This window comes from Oenanthe melanoleuca, chromosome 1A (assembly GCF_029582105.1).
Source record: "Oenanthe melanoleuca isolate GR-GAL-2019-014 chromosome 1A, OMel1.0, whole genome shotgun sequence".
NCBI classification, from domain to species: Eukaryota; Metazoa; Chordata; class Aves; order Passeriformes; family Muscicapidae; genus Oenanthe; species Oenanthe melanoleuca.
Window position 1 is genome coordinate 39,367,891 of NC_079334.1, and position 15,483 is coordinate 39,383,373.

Sequence of the window (15,483 nt, forward strand, 5' to 3'; positions counted from 1 at the left end):
CTCTCCTCGTTCTCCTTGTTCCCACTCTGCTACCCCACTAGAAAAATCCTGCAAATAAATCAAGTTTCCCACAGATAGGAATCTGTGAGAGAAAGTTTTGTGTGGGCAATAAACATTTTGGATTCATGCAAACCTCAGTTATACTGCCTCTCCCCAGATGAAGGTTAGGTTTTATAATTTCAGGGAACTTCAAAACAGAAGCAGCTTTTAAAGGTGTGTTTTGAACAGCTTCTGCTGTCAGAGGACCAAGGTATGTGCAACACACTGTTACTATCACAATGAGACTAAGGAAACTTTAAGTGTGAGACTTGAATAATAATGTACTGTGTGGTGCCAGCTATACCTCAGACTTATGTCTGTGGTATTCAGTTTATCCACCAAGCTTCTCAAATCTAATCATTTCATGCCACGTACCCTGGCAGTGTTGTATAGCAGCTGTCCTTTTGTAGTTGATGTGTAATTACATCATGAAAAGACTTTAATTACCATATTACTAAATTACCAGCCAGCAATCCTTTCAGGTTCAGCCCTAGCTCTCTTCTGTATGGACTATTAGGGCTTCTCCAAGCTGAACACTTTTGGTTGGTGTAAAAGGGAGGAAAAATTGTGCTAATTGTAGGTTTTGTTATGAACTATTATTGAGCTTGATGTTATGGCATCACTAATGTCAATGATATAATTAAACTTCAGCTAACGATGCAATCACAGTTCTGTAATAATTATATGTTAACTGCACATGATACCAGAACTCTACTAAAAATGAGGTGATGTATTCAGAGCCTGATAAAACCAACTTGGAAGGAGCTGCTTTCATTCTCGAATGGCTTGTCTGATCATTCTTGGACTCTGCCATAAATATACCTACTTTTACAGTCAAAATTCATATCTGAACATTGGCCAAAGCTTTTCTAATGTTTCTTTCTCTCTCTTTCTTCTTTTCAGTGATTAGCATTGTCCATGCAAGGTTATCTGATTAGGGACTGATAGTGCTATAGTCAGCTATCCAATATATAGTGCTTTTTTTGGTGCATTTTTTGGTGAGCATTGAGGCGCTGTGTTTTGCTTACCAGCGTGACATATTTGCTATGAAAACTAGGCCATTGGAGTAGCTGCTTTTTATTTATTTTCTTTTTAAAATGTGGAATAGTAAATATTCTCTGGTCATTGTTTTAAATAGTGTTCAATTCTATATTGCTAAAGTGACTTTTTACTTCTAAACTACCATAACACGCCTTGTTAATCTCAGTTCTTTTTAGTTTTATGTTCTTTATTAGGATGTTGTTTTATAGCTACAGATGAAGCAGCTGTAAAACAGGAACTTAATGTTTTTACTGATTACTGTCCAATTATTGTATAGCCTCATGCAACATAACATTTGTCCAATATCACTACAATCACTGTAATGCAATATGATCCTATTAACCATGTTTGGCACAAGCATTGTTCTGGCTTTTGTGTTGTCTGGAGCTGCTCAGAGACTGCAGTCACTTCCATTTTGTGCTGTGCTTGGAGCCACGTAGGGAAGCTGTGCCTTTATCATTATACAAGAAGCAGAACATCACAAGTTGATTTGACTTTTCCATGTACCCTGAAACCCTCACTAAAACTGCAAATGGGTTCTTGGGCTTTTCTTGATTTATTGGCAGAACATGACATCAAAGCAAAGAGCCTGATGTTTCCAAGGCTTTACAGACTTGCAGGGTCACTGAATTTTTTGCTTTGCTTCATCAGCTCTTTTTTATCATCTTTTTGCCTCCTTGCTTTTGCTCCACAGTACTTATGTTTTCAGGGCATATTCATACTCTACTTGAACATACATCCTCATGTCCAGAATAGATTTTCTCCTCCTTTATGCAAGTGTAAAATTAATGCTAATGCATTTTGGCTTATTAAATGGTAGGAGCTCATTGAGTGAATATTTTTGTGATAGCTTTGTGTGGGTGGAGGTGAAGTAACTTCATTGGTACTTCAAGAGACCAGATGTAGGAGAATATGTTTGTAACATGGTCTTCTCCCAGTATAATAAAATAGCAAATTGAAAATTGAATTTGTTTACCATTTCAATTCTTTCTGGATTTGCTGCTTGTGTTTAAGCTTACTACATTTATACTTCCACTTCTTTGTCATGGTGTTTGTCAGCTGCATCCCTCATGGTTAGTCAGATTTGGGGCTTAATTTGCCTTTTATGAAGTAAATGGGAGCAGCATGGAAATAGCCACGTATCTGCTGACTGGCAGTGTAGCTTAAATAAAATTTCGGAGAAGTCAGAATTGATGATTCTGAGCCATTTTTGTGGTTCATGGTCTGACCTCTTCCTCGAGGCAGTCCAGCAGGGTTGTTTTTACCAGAAATGCTAACACTGTGTAAGGATGGAAACTAAAAAGTGTTCTAATATATAGCTATTGTAGAACTAGTTTACTTTAGTCTTTGGTTTACTGTCTAGGAAGCTTTAATTTTCTGGTTTTTGTAACTGCTCATCTTCTAATCTAAATGGTGTGTATTTCCCCTGTTTTCTGTGAGTGGTCTGCCTAAGTCCTCTCTGTCTTTACATCTGTGTCTGCATAAAAAACAATAACTGTGCTTCATACTGGAGACTTAGAGGTCTCTAGAGGAAAGACTAACTTAGTTACTAAGCTTCTTCAGTCTGCAGTATGTGAAAAAACATTATTTTTCCTGTCTTCTCCTAAAGATGGAGCAAAGAAAGTTGCAAAACTGAACAACACACTGGAGCCATGCAATCAGTAGGATTTCTCTTCATTCTCTGACGTTCTCATGCCTCCAAATTCTCAAAAGACCCAGAGGCAAGAGCAACACTTACAGATTGTAGTTTGGCCAATCTATGGTACATCCCCTTTTTAGGTTATTATTAATTCTCTGACAGAATCACTTGAAAATAAAAAATGTTTGATCATTTCAGGGCAACAGATAACCTTAGTCTGGTTTGCTCACAGGTTGTGTATTGTGTATTGTGGAGACACTGAATTCAAAGCAAAGCAAGTCTGCCACGTACATTCACCTTCACTACAGTCTGATAGGTGAAGAGGTCTCATCCTGACTAGCCCAAAATGTTGAAAAAAATTAGCCATGTTCAGGAGACATGGCCATGTCCTTTCTCTCTGTTCCTCCTGTCTCTTTTCCTTAGAAGCATGATCTGCAGGCCTGCAGAAAGCTCTTTTCCCCTTTTCCTGCCTGGCCTCTTTCCAGAGAGAAGCAGGAGTGCAAGATTCAATAGAATTACAGCATCCTCAGATACTGAGGGATTTTGTGCTGGGTAAAGCTCTTGAAGGTACTACAAGAAACACTTAAAGCAAGGTGTGAATGAAAGTTGTTGGATCATAAAGAAGTTATTTCACTCAAAGGGCAGTGCTAAGGAAGAGCATTTTCTAGTTATCCGGTGAATGACAAGTTCCAGGTTATTGGCATGTTATATCCAGCACTGACTTTGCAGAAATTATTAAGTTGGTAGTAAATATTTGCAGGCTTTGAAGACAAAATATATGTCCTACTTCTTTTCCAAACTCTTGTTTTTCCTGGGAGAGCATATGCCTTAGCAATACCTATGGCAATTAGCAGGTATTGAAGCCATTGTAAACATTTTCAGTGAGGGGCACATTCAGTTAAATCTTTGGTGCTAGCCATACAGGCATTATCTTATGTTCTAGATGAGGAAGGGGAAGAATTTTGGATATTCGAGTAATACCAGTAAACTGTAAAGCCACAGTTCTTTGGTATTGGTTCTCAGGAATAAAGAATTCTATTAACTTTAATTCTCATGGGCTTTCAGCCTTTAAAAAAATCATATGAGCCAACAAACTCCAAACAAATCATCTTTTTAACCTCTACCTTTGTAGCTAACCACAGAGACATGCAAGTTCTTCACTGCAGTGTGGCAGGCCAGGGCCAAGGCATGGAAAGCAGGCTGGGCACTTTGGCTCTCTAGCTCCCATCTGTACTGTGGGAGGAGGGGCAGAGGGAGCTTGCTTGGTGAAGTCTGCTGTGGTCCTTACTATGTTGAAAAGCTTTTCAAGTCACCTGAATTCAATAAACTCAAGGCAGCCCAGGCTGTTCAGTCTCAGCAGCAGCTATGCAGTGCTGCTTGAACCCTGCTCCTGGGACTTCTAGTGATGGCTCAGTCACTTCTATGTGGGTGAATGAAGCAGGACTTGGGTAAAAATTCACCCATGAAGAGTGAGCAGAGAGTGTGAGTTGCAATCTTTGCTTTTACGTCTCGGTCTGGCTTGTTCCAATAGCCTGCAACTGGTACTGAGTTAAGCAGAAAAGCTGAGATCAAAGTGGTTATTACTTCAGGTGCTAAAGAAATTATTTTTGTCAATGGTAAGACAGTGAAGAGCAGAGAGAGAAAAAATCCTTGCTACTTCTATCTTACATGGACAGCCATATTACTGGCAAAATAAACACTGACTCGCACAGCAATGCCTTCATCCACTAAGCCCAGGTTTAGTTGCCATAGTAACTTGTCTTGGAGATGAATGTGATATCCTGGACAGCAGGGAAAAAGACTTTGATTCCACAGATACTGGTCCTGAGGCTCAGAGCTGGCCACAGAGATGTGACTGCATTTCTTTGTTCATTTCCCTGGCATGGTGTGAGTAATTGGTGGCATGTAGTTCAGCCATGATACAGAAACGTGGTGGTCTGTCATCATTGCAACCTTGTACTTAGCTGTGTTCAGATGAAGAATACACTGAAATCATTGGGCCAGAATGAATCCTAACAGGACAGTAAATCTCCAGCCTTAGGGGTATTGGAACCCATGGTGGGCAGTTTTTGTGTTATTGTAGTATCACTATAAACTGGCTTGTAATAGCTTTCTAGCTGCCAGCTGAAGCCCTTTCTGAAAGATTGGTGTCTTGAGATGTAAACCATCAGGAAAGTATACACAATTAATTACACAGCATTTTAGTTTAGTTCATTCACATTTGCATTAGCACTACTGGAGGTGGAGTAGACATAACTAGAAGCATATAGGTAAACTTATGAAGTCACTACCAGTTCAATAGCAAAAGTTACTTTCCTGATAAATTAAACAAGAACATTGTATACAGATAGGCAGTGCCATCACATTGAGGGGGGGGATATATATAAAAATATATATCATTATCTCTAAAATAAAATGCTGTTAATAAAGCCAACTGCTAATAATAGCTTCATACTTAGATTTCATCAGCCAAGGAACACACTTGAGGACCTAAATGAGAGCAGGGAACTCACTCATAGTACAGTCTCATAGGAATGGAGCTGCATCCACTGAAGAGGCACTGACAACTAGAAGCATACTGGTCCAGGGGTCAAAAATTATGAGGCAATGTGTCTTTTCCAAGGTATCTCCTCTGTGAACAGCCTGCAAGCTCAGCATTACATTTAATTTATAACTGTAGAATAGTGATACAGAAACAACTGAAGTAATTTAATTCCATTGTTGGTGACAGCCAGGTGCTTCTCATGGTTAGATGCAATATATAGGGCAGAGGGAGACTGCCAGCAATAGAAAAATCCTTTTAGCTGCTGCTTACTAAGTTGTTAGTGAATACATGAGATGGATTTCCAGATTAGTTCTAAATATTCTGATTTCTCTTATTTTTGGTGGCAGTAAGGAAAATCCTGACTGGCTCAGGTGCCATTGAACGTGAGAAGTAAGCTGTTCCATGGAAATCTGTTATTCTGCTTACAGAAACAGTTTCTCGTTGTGATCCTTTATTAAAAAAATACAGTTTATTCAGGAAAATCCAACTACCAGGATAGTGGCTTTAGAGTACTTCAGCAGCTTCATCACTAAGTAAGCACTAGAAATATAAGTATGAATGAGTCAAGTAATTGGAAACAGCATGAAGCTCTACACCTGTGTGCACAGGAACAGTTCGTGTGCTTGCAGGTGCCTCTGAAAGACAATTGTGGGGACTGGATTTCATAATTTCTTTCTCTGCTTAATTTCAAAGGCAGGAGGAGGTTCTCATCTTACTGCAGGGGAGGTATAGCATATGCTTGGCTCCATGCTGTGGCAGAGACATGAAGAAAGGACCTTGAATGAAATTCTTGGGAATGCCCAGTCATTGTCCTGGTGGAGCAAAGGCTGCAGTCGTTAGTTGTGCTGCTGAGGTACTAACCCTTGGAGCAGCCAGGTGGCTGGTGGTCTGCAAAAACCCTTAGCAGAACTTTGGGAGTGATCTTCATTGTTCTGGCAGGAAATGCCAGAGCACGCTCCTGTAAGGAAATTACTTTTGCAATACTTCACCAAGGCAAGTTCTCACACCTTTTGTTGGCTTGAGGGAGCTGAAGTTCCCCCAAGTGATGAATGAAAGTGTCTGAGCAGCCTGCCATAACCCACCACGTAACACGAAACTACATTGTCACAGGAAGAGCCACAAGCAGAGAGAGTCTGCTCCTGCTTAATGTTGGCTTTGTTTGGCTGAAAGAAAAATGATCCAGTCTTTCTATCCTGTCACTACATTTCTGTGAACAGGCTCATGTTTGTGCAGAAAAATATGAAGAAATCAGGGTGGCATGCCTGTTGAGTGGCAGTAAATGGAAAATGAGGACAATTTTCACTGGCTCTACTCCTTCCCTGGTTTGTTTCTTGCTTTCTTCTTGGTAGTGATGCCAAGTAAGTGTTGGGGCATTGTCTTAGGTATTACAGGTGGGAGGCAGAGAGGGTGGTTTTTTCCATTGATATTGCTGAGGATTGATGCTTCCACCTGAGTTTTGTGGTGATGGATGTGTCATCACTGGAACATGTTTTAATGCCATATAAATGTTGTATAATAGTTTGTTCCACTGCCTGCCTTAATTCATAAAATTAAGGAAATAGTTTAAAGGCTTTGCACTATAGTTCCACGTTGTTAGTGAATACATGGGATGGAATATGAGATCAGTTCCATACCTTTTTGCCAGTGCAGTGAGGTATTTATACACCTGGTTTCTAAAGAAATGTTGAGAAATGGGTCTGTGTGGGACTAAGTGAGACTAATTCAGTTTGAAGAAGTAAAACCAAAATGCCAGTGCTGAATGTGTTAAAAGTCATCAGTAATCATGACAGTAACTTCCAGTACTTAATTTACAGATGAGAAAAATATTTTTCCTTTTATTTGTTTTGCACTCATTGTCTTTCACTTCTTAGCAATTAAGAAAAGGTAAAGAAATTTTAAAAAATCCACAACTGGTTTGAAGCTTATCAGCCATTAGCATTGATCTTCTCAGGATTGTTTAAATGTATGCATTTTGTTACCAAAATAAACAAATACCCATACAGACTGATTCCACAGTTCTAGGATTTACTTTCTTTTTTCCACAACTATCTTGTGACACACCTAATTAAAATCTACTGCTTAGTTCCCCTTTGAATATAATAAAACCCTGCCTTATTCTTTCTGTCAATTTAATCCCTCTTTCTTTTTCATTGATACATTTCTAATACCTTTGCAGACAGGCCAGACACTTCTGCTTCATCTGTACAGAATCCACATGCTTGACACCTTTTGACAAAGTGGATACAGCCTCCCTGTGGCTTGGAATTGATATATACTGTCAAAAAGGGTTTTCTGAATGGTCTTTCTCTGTCATCTTTACTAGATTTTTATCCTGTGTTGTAGAAATGTGCAGTTTAATGTTGCGTTTCAAATCATTTTTGGCTGAAAAAGTGTGTAATGGAATCAGGGTGTCCCTTGAATACTCTGAACAGTTGGAGATGTCTCTTTGTTTTGAGCACTGCAATCCCAGTAGACCTGTGACAGCAGTGGAATTACACTTTTGACCTTGTTCACTAAAGTGTTGCTTTTTCTGTATGATTAAATGACAGTAACCAACAAGAGCTTCCTCTAAAACATATTCGTTTCCTCTGTTTCTAATAAGAAACATAGAAAGGATGCTGTGCAATTTTCAGCTGATTGTATTTTCCACAAAAGAGAAAATGAACAAAAAAAACCCCAAAACCCTGCTTGACTCAGGGAGAGGTGGTAGTTGTTAGCCATATTAAAAATGCAAAAGCAGTTGGTATATCAATATTTTCCTTATGCCAGCTTTGTTGCTACATCCTGAGTGTCACAGCAGCAGCACACACAGCAGCAGATTTTTATCCTTTTGTTGCTTCACTCTTCATGTATTTTAAAAGGGAATGTATACTAAAGCACCTAATACAATTTCTAAGTATTGAATCTGAATATAGAAAATAACCATATACTTAATGTTCTGTGTGAATGTCAATCTAAAAGATAAATACACTGTTTTCTGCAGATGCACATGCAGCCTTTTAATCTCCTGGTGTTTCTTTTAATTTACATGTGACTGAGCAGACACAGCCAGCTGTAGGATTTGCCATGACTACTGGTCCTGCCTTATGCATTGAGCCACTGGCACATCTCTTGCTCCCCATTTACTTTTTCAGGGTGTGGCTTCTCTGGATCAAAAGGACTCAAGTAGCCAGAAGAGATACAAAAATCAGATTCTTGTGTCTTCCATTTTAGGCTACTTCAGCTGTGTTTTGGGGAATTTTTTCTCCAATATATTCTTGTTTACTGTGAATATTCCTGCTCTGGAATAGTGAACATACTGTCAGTCATGCAGAGCACGTGAAATTCAATGGCAAGTACAATCCTGTAGTTCCTGTGAGTGGGAAGTTAGAGTTCAAAAGAGGGGAAAGGACTCAGGAACATCTAGTTTGGTTTTAGAAGAGATCAGAATAAGTGACTTACTGGCCTCTGTGACCTCAAGACTTTAGAGCAGTTTCTCACTGTAGACAATGCTGTGTGGAGAGGGCATCAGAGCATGGAGGGCAATGCAGTGAGGGGGCTGAGATCTGTGACTCCAAATTTCCAATCCTGCCAAAAAAAAGCTTTTGTTTTTTTAATTAAAACTTCATTGGTGATATAAATTAATGATTGGTATGGGTCTGAAGCAACCTTGTCATCAGAGAATATTTGGTTAGTGTTGACATACTTGTTCTCTGCAAACATGAATCATCCATCTGCCTTTGGCAGGCTCACCCTGTGGCTCTGCTATAATGTGTTTCGCCAGTGTGGTGGAAATGAAAATGTCACTATTAAACATGGCAGAATCAGATGCTCTTTGGGCACTGCATCTATTCAAGGAGTTTTTGCTTCCTATGTAGTTATTTCTGACAGTTTAATAGGACAGCTGTATTCTGGCATAAAACAATACGTTCATATATCCTCAATACATGGGGAGTTAAATGCTTTCAGAGCACTATTTCCTTGCATACGTGTGTTTCATGCATGGCAGAAGCAGTAATGCTCATGTAACACCATGTTGCTGCTTAGTCCATTAGGAAGTGTAAAGTCAAAATTAATTGTCCTGCAGGACTGTCTAGAGTGGGTCTCTAAAAGCAGTTGCTGGAGCTGTTTGCAGCTGCTGTATCAGCTAGTCTCCCTTCTCATGATTAGTTATTGACTCTGGGCTGTTGAATTCAGGGCTCTGGAGGTTGCTCGGTGGAAAAAGCCTTCATTGCTGCTTGGCAGCTCTGTCACTGCAAGGTCATGGAAAGGGCACTTCAGTCTTCAAACCCAATTAGGAAATAGTTCGGCACCTTTTCAACCACAGGGGAAAATCCCACTGAGCAGGGTGGCTCCCAGGCCAGGCTTTTGCACCCATCCTCCTCAGTTAGCCAACAAATGTGTTGCTTCTTGTCACTTGGGCCATCAGAAATACGAAACAGCTAAGCAGTTAGTGCAGAAAGATAAAGAGCCAATATGGACTGAATTTGGACCAGTGCCCTGTACATGTATGTCTGTGTCCCTCCCTTTACTCATATCTAGAGCTGTCTCATTCTTCAGATCAAATCATTTGACTCTTATGAATGGCTGTAACTTGCAAGTTGAACAAAGTCCAACTGCTGAAAACACTAATGCAAAGCATAAAACTCTCTTTTACCAGGTATCAACAGTGTTGCTTTAATTCCTCCCCCTCTGAAGATTTGTGTGTGTGTGTGTGCTGGGTTGTGCTTTTCATCCCAGGTGGCTGCCAATTCTGGTGAAAATAGTTGAGCTATGAAAGGTTGACCCACTTGCCTCTGAATTGCTTTTTATATGATGTGAGTCCCTCAGGGCCCAATTCTACCCATAGAAGTGAGAATGACAGCTATCAAAATATATAGGAAGTGTGCACAAAGAAAAAGGTGAACCCCAGACTGGTCTGAGTGGTCTTTAAAATATGAATTTCCTGTGAAATGGTGATTAAGGGGGAAGCAAATAATAATTAGAAAATTAGCCTGATGTGCTGGTAGTTCTATCAATGTGTGGTTTTATATTAGGTCTTTCAGACAAGTAAAAGATCAGAAAATCCCTTATGACTCACTTAAACTAGTGTGTAAAGTTTGGTTAGTGTCTGATCAGCTCCTTTGATCTGTCGAGTCTAGACTGCTGCCAGAGTACATACTCTGTACTAAACCCACAGACCACTTAAGTGGAGACCTACTCAAGTGAATCAAATAACATATTAAAAAGTTATATAAAATGTTCACTGTCTGAGTAAATTAATCTGGTTCAAAGCTGAATACCTTCAGAACTGCAAAAATAAAAGCAAATGTTGTTGCAGAAGAGAGTGGTAGAGGTCTTAATTCATATTTAAATGACTGTCTCAGAAATGCAAAAAAAAAATCAAACTTTTATCATTTTTAATTGGATAGGCATTTTTGTAAGCCTGTGGTCAGATTCCCAAAAAAAAAAAAAAAAAAATCTGTCAAAAATTATGCACAATTTTTTTTAGGAAATTAGAGTTGCAACTACCATGTCCGTCTCAAGTACTCAGTGCTGGTTTTAATTAAGGGCCAGTGGGAACCTTCAAGTATGTAAGCTGCACTCTTGCCACCTCTAATTTCTACACAGGATTATTTACAAGGAAGTGCTGAAAGCCCAAAAGCAGTAAATTTGTTACCTTTCAAAGCAAGTTTTCCTCTTATTGCCAGAGCTTCTTCACACATCTGCCACTGTCATACCATACTGAACTTATCTGCTCTTTGCCACATGAATCTCAGAAAAGTCAACAGCTCATTTACTCAAAGATAATGCTCCTGCCTTTTGCATAGTAGCAATTTTAGATGACAGTTTGGAGACAATTTTAGTCAAATGACCAATCCACAAGACTTAGAAATCTGTCCAATGCCACTAACTTTAGAAATTCAGGTTTGTACCTGAGTTGGTTTCCTCAAGGTGCCTATGTTTTGAATATAGAAGTTTAAGTTTTCAGTCCTTGTGTGCCTACCATATTCATTGGTTGCATTGCAGTGCCATCAGACCACCCAACATAGAGGCAATGATAGCAAATCGATCAAATTATCAAGGGAAGTAAGCTAGCTCATAAATAGGACATCAGTGAGATGAAAATATCACAGAAATGGGGCCATTTAAAACATAGAGAAACTGGAATCCAAGTGGCAAATACTTTTTTTAGCTACACCAAATTCTGTCTAAATTCATGAGGAGGGCTGGTACACTGCTGTTATCCAAACATTGAATTAATCTACTGATGACTGAGAAACAGTTCCACAACAGGCATTAAAGTCTTTGGGAGGATACATAGTTTATCAAAAGTGCCAGGCATTACTCTACTTACAGAGCTGCCTAAATAATGGAAAAATAAAGGAACATAGTTCTGTGAGTGAGTACATTAATGCAGAATGCAATAGAAATATTGGGTAAATTCTTTCCGCCTGTGACTTGTCTTCCAGCTAGTGGCATTACACCAGGGAAAGATTGGATATTTTGTGTGCAGCATATCAGATTGTTAAGAGGCAACAGGCAGGTGTTTGAGAACATTTTCTCTCTGCCATTTGCAGAAGTGTGTATAAAATCTCCTGGCTAATCCACAGTCATTCCGTTACCTGCTGTCCTTCATCAGGTAGCTAGTTAAATTTGTGTTAAATAGGATCTGCTTTACTACTTCCATTTACTGTTGGAGTAGAAATGTTCTGTCATGACACATGACCATTTAATAATTGGAAAGTGCTTGGATGACTCATTTGAAGCCAGTAGTTTAGACAGTGTCAGCCACAACTGGTGTTAAAACCTGCAAAGAGTTGTTCTACAATCAGTGATTCCGCAGCATCTCCTCTGGGTGTCTGCATTTCACTTAATAAAGATACCCTATAGACATCACTTGAAATAGCTCTTGCCTTTGTTGCTTGGATGTTTTTGTGAGCTCTAAAATGAACTTGGCTTATACAAGTATACTTTGTTACCCATCCTAAAGGATGCAGGGCAGGAATTATCCTGTTCTGCTGACAACCTCAGTAGAAAAGACTCTGATTCTGAAGAGAATGTGACTGCACTCTCTGGTTTTCTGGGATTTTTTTACCATTTTTTTCTGTGCTGATGATGTTTTATTGCTTTTACAGAGCTATAATAATCCGAAATGGTGAAGTCATTCCAATGTCTTCAGAATTCACTCCAGAGACTGAACGCCAGCGACTTCAGTATCTGGTAAGAGACCTGAGGACCAAACCAGGTGCTGCTGATGATAAGCTTTGCCCAGTAATATCAAAGGCTCAGAGAAATGCTGTTGGGTTACTGTGGCTCAGTGAAGGATGATGTGCCCACTGAACACCAGAGACTGATCATGTGTGGTTTTAACCCATCAGCAAATGTGGAGAAAATCCTGGTGGTGCAAATCTCACTGAAAGGAGTATTACATATTCGTCAAAGGCCATTGGTTAACATGGCTGTGCTTGTGTACATTGTTCAGCTCCAGACCCTTCAGCAGCTCACTGGTGTTGGCTTTTGAGAGCTCAGACATAGAGCTAATGAGCCAGAGATGTATTTCAATCCATCCCAGTGCTTGCTGTGTGACAGTATAAAATACCACTGACTGTTCTTTATTTGTATGTGAGTGATATTGCAGGATTTGATTAATTTACTGTAACAGTATGCTGGTACTATCTCCATCAGGAGAAAGATATCCAACTTAGAGGTGATCTCAGTGAACATTAGTAGCTGCAGGATAGGATGGGTGATTGAAGATTAGTTTTATTTACTATAGCAGCCCCCATAAACCTGAGACAGGGTGACTAGCTGGGGACACATGGGATGCTTTATAGACCAAGCTGTGTTTGCTGATAAGCTACCTGAGTAATATAAGTCAAAATGTATGGTGTTATTTTTCATACAAACCATCCTGTTATTTTTTAAGGTTTTCATTGATGGACAGATCAGTTGGTTGAAGTTGATTAGTTGTTTGTCAAAATGTCATTCCTAACATGGCTGAGAGATTTTCTTTGTGCTGCTTCTGTTCTCCTGCTTTTTTCCTTTTCGAAATTTAAGCTTCAGCCAAGGCAGGCTCACTCGCAGCCTTGCCTGACCCAAGGTGGACAGGCCAAGGTTAGTAGTCTTCCCAGATCTTAAGGCATCTTCTATTTTCAACCTGGACCAAGCACTGTGGTTTGAAACTAGATAAAATGCCAGTGCTTGAAAGATGGTGGTGGAAGGTTTTAAAGAAAAAAATGTGTTTCCTTAAAATGGTCTCATTTAATTTTTTTTCAGTCAGATTCATTGTTTAAAGCTGAAAATTTCAGAGGAAATACTGCATTGGGATTATTAATATTCAGAGAACCAAATGGAAAAGAGGCCTAATAAATATTTACAGTTCAGTTACATTTAAAATAATTTGTTTGCCTCTAAAATAAAAGGTATCTTTAGCATCTAGGGAGTCTGCTACTGCTGTAGGAAATATGAGATAAAACATTGCCTACAAGGGTTTCTTTTTTCTCTTTTGATATCCTTTCTGGCTTAAATTTGAAACCAGTAGCTGATCTGAAAAGGATTTCTGCTGTTTCCTGTGGAAAATTCCTTTACCTTTGTTTGTCTATTTTAATTCTGTATGTAACAAATATGCCAGGTCTATCATGTTCAAAGAGAATACATAAAAGACAGCAAGAGCATGAAACAAAATTAGAGATAATTTCAAACACAACAGTCCCTATGTAAGATTTTTACTCTTGTGTATAAAAAAAAGAAAAAGATTACCTCAATTTTCATGCAAGGTTGGCATAAGCATTACACTCCAAAGTTTGCATCTGTCTTGCTAATTAGATCCCAAATAATTCCTCTTACTTGTCTGTCCCCAGGTTCTGCTATTAGTCTGTTGTTCTACTAGCAACATCTCTGGTCTGTTGGTCTGTCTGAAAGTTATTTACTATGACTCTCTCTTCTTATTTGCAGTTAAAGCTGAGTTTCTTTGTTTCAATTATGTTGTGCTGCTCTTCCTGCACAAAAGGAAGAAAATCTCTTAATCACTTTAGCATTAATATTTTACTTGGTAAATGCAGAGATACTGTTCACTATGGGAAGTTACTGTACAAGCAGAGGGAGACTATGTATTTACAGCCTACAGGCTGTTCCCAGTTGGTGCAGTAATGATGGAGTTTCCCTCTGTCTTTAGAGCCTGTTGATTGGTTCAGTCACACAGGATGACCTTTTAGGCACTCTTTTCTGAGCCTTAATTTCTTGTGGAAAGAAATCCATGGGATAATGAGTTGTTCGGGTCACGTGAGTATATTGAGTCCTCCAGCCTAGTCTTAGACAAAATTGTGCTTCAGCTAATAGTGACTGAGTAACTAAGAGGGGAGGGAAGCAAATGTTTTCCCTGTCCTGGCAGATTTATTGCCATGCATCCAAGAATGGCCTTGGCAGTAGGCCTCTAGCATGGAAGCCTGCAAAGAACAAGTTGACTTTCCAGTTGTTCTGACTGAAGCAGCTCTGTGCCTGGTCATCTCTGTAGGAGGGCAGTGGAGGGGCAGCATCCATCTGCAGACTTTGGGCGGGCTATATGGCGGAGACACATTTCTGTGTCACACAACTTGTGAGAGTATTGCAGAAGGCAATCAATCCTTCAGTCAGAGAATGCTTCTTAAGATGGAAAGTGTGAAAGCTTTGCACCAGTATTCCCTTGGTCCTTCAGCTTCTGTAAAGGTTCAGTACATGTTGCTTCCCTTCCACTAGTGGGCATTTCAAAAGCCTTCTTTTCTTCTGAATTTCTGTGTCTCTTTTGTATTTAGCACTGTAGCAGGAGAGCTCCACACAGCGCTTGGGTAAAGTCCTGACTTCCCTTATCAGTGTATCTTGAAGGAAAAAAAATCCAGTATTTACTGGGCACTGCTCTGGTACATTCAGCAGTTCTGCAGGCAGTGCCAACCAGAAGCAATTTTTCTTTCATCTTCTGAGGAGACTATTAATTTCAGTCATGATAGTCTAAATTGCAACAGTAAACAGGATAGATTTTGTTACTTATTCCCTTGGAAAATGTGTTTAAAATGAAGGATGAATTGAGCATACTGCAGATGGGTGTATTTCTATTAGTTACTGAAGTTACACTTTCAAGATATCTTGTGAGGTCAGCGTGGTGTTTGTAGCATCTTCATGTGTGCAGCCAAACTGCCCCTCAAAAGTTCACAGAAATTGATGCGCCACTGCTAGTACAGACAGGGTGGCCACTAGTGTCAGTGACCATGGGTGCTCTTTGTGT

At 39.5% G+C, this 15,483-nt stretch overlaps 1 protein-coding gene across 1 annotated transcript in view; it reads left to right on the forward strand.

The window, feature by feature from the left end:
* PPM1H (protein phosphatase, Mg2+/Mn2+ dependent 1H) overlaps positions 1–15,483 on the forward strand; it is a 127,861-nt gene that overhangs the window by 74,657 nt on the left and 37,721 nt on the right. The window contains exon 5 of the mRNA XM_056482685.1: positions 12,362–12,446. Within this exon, the coding sequence (XP_056338660.1) occupies positions 12,362–12,446 (85 nt within the window). The remainder of the gene's footprint in view (positions 1–12,361; positions 12,447–15,483) is intronic.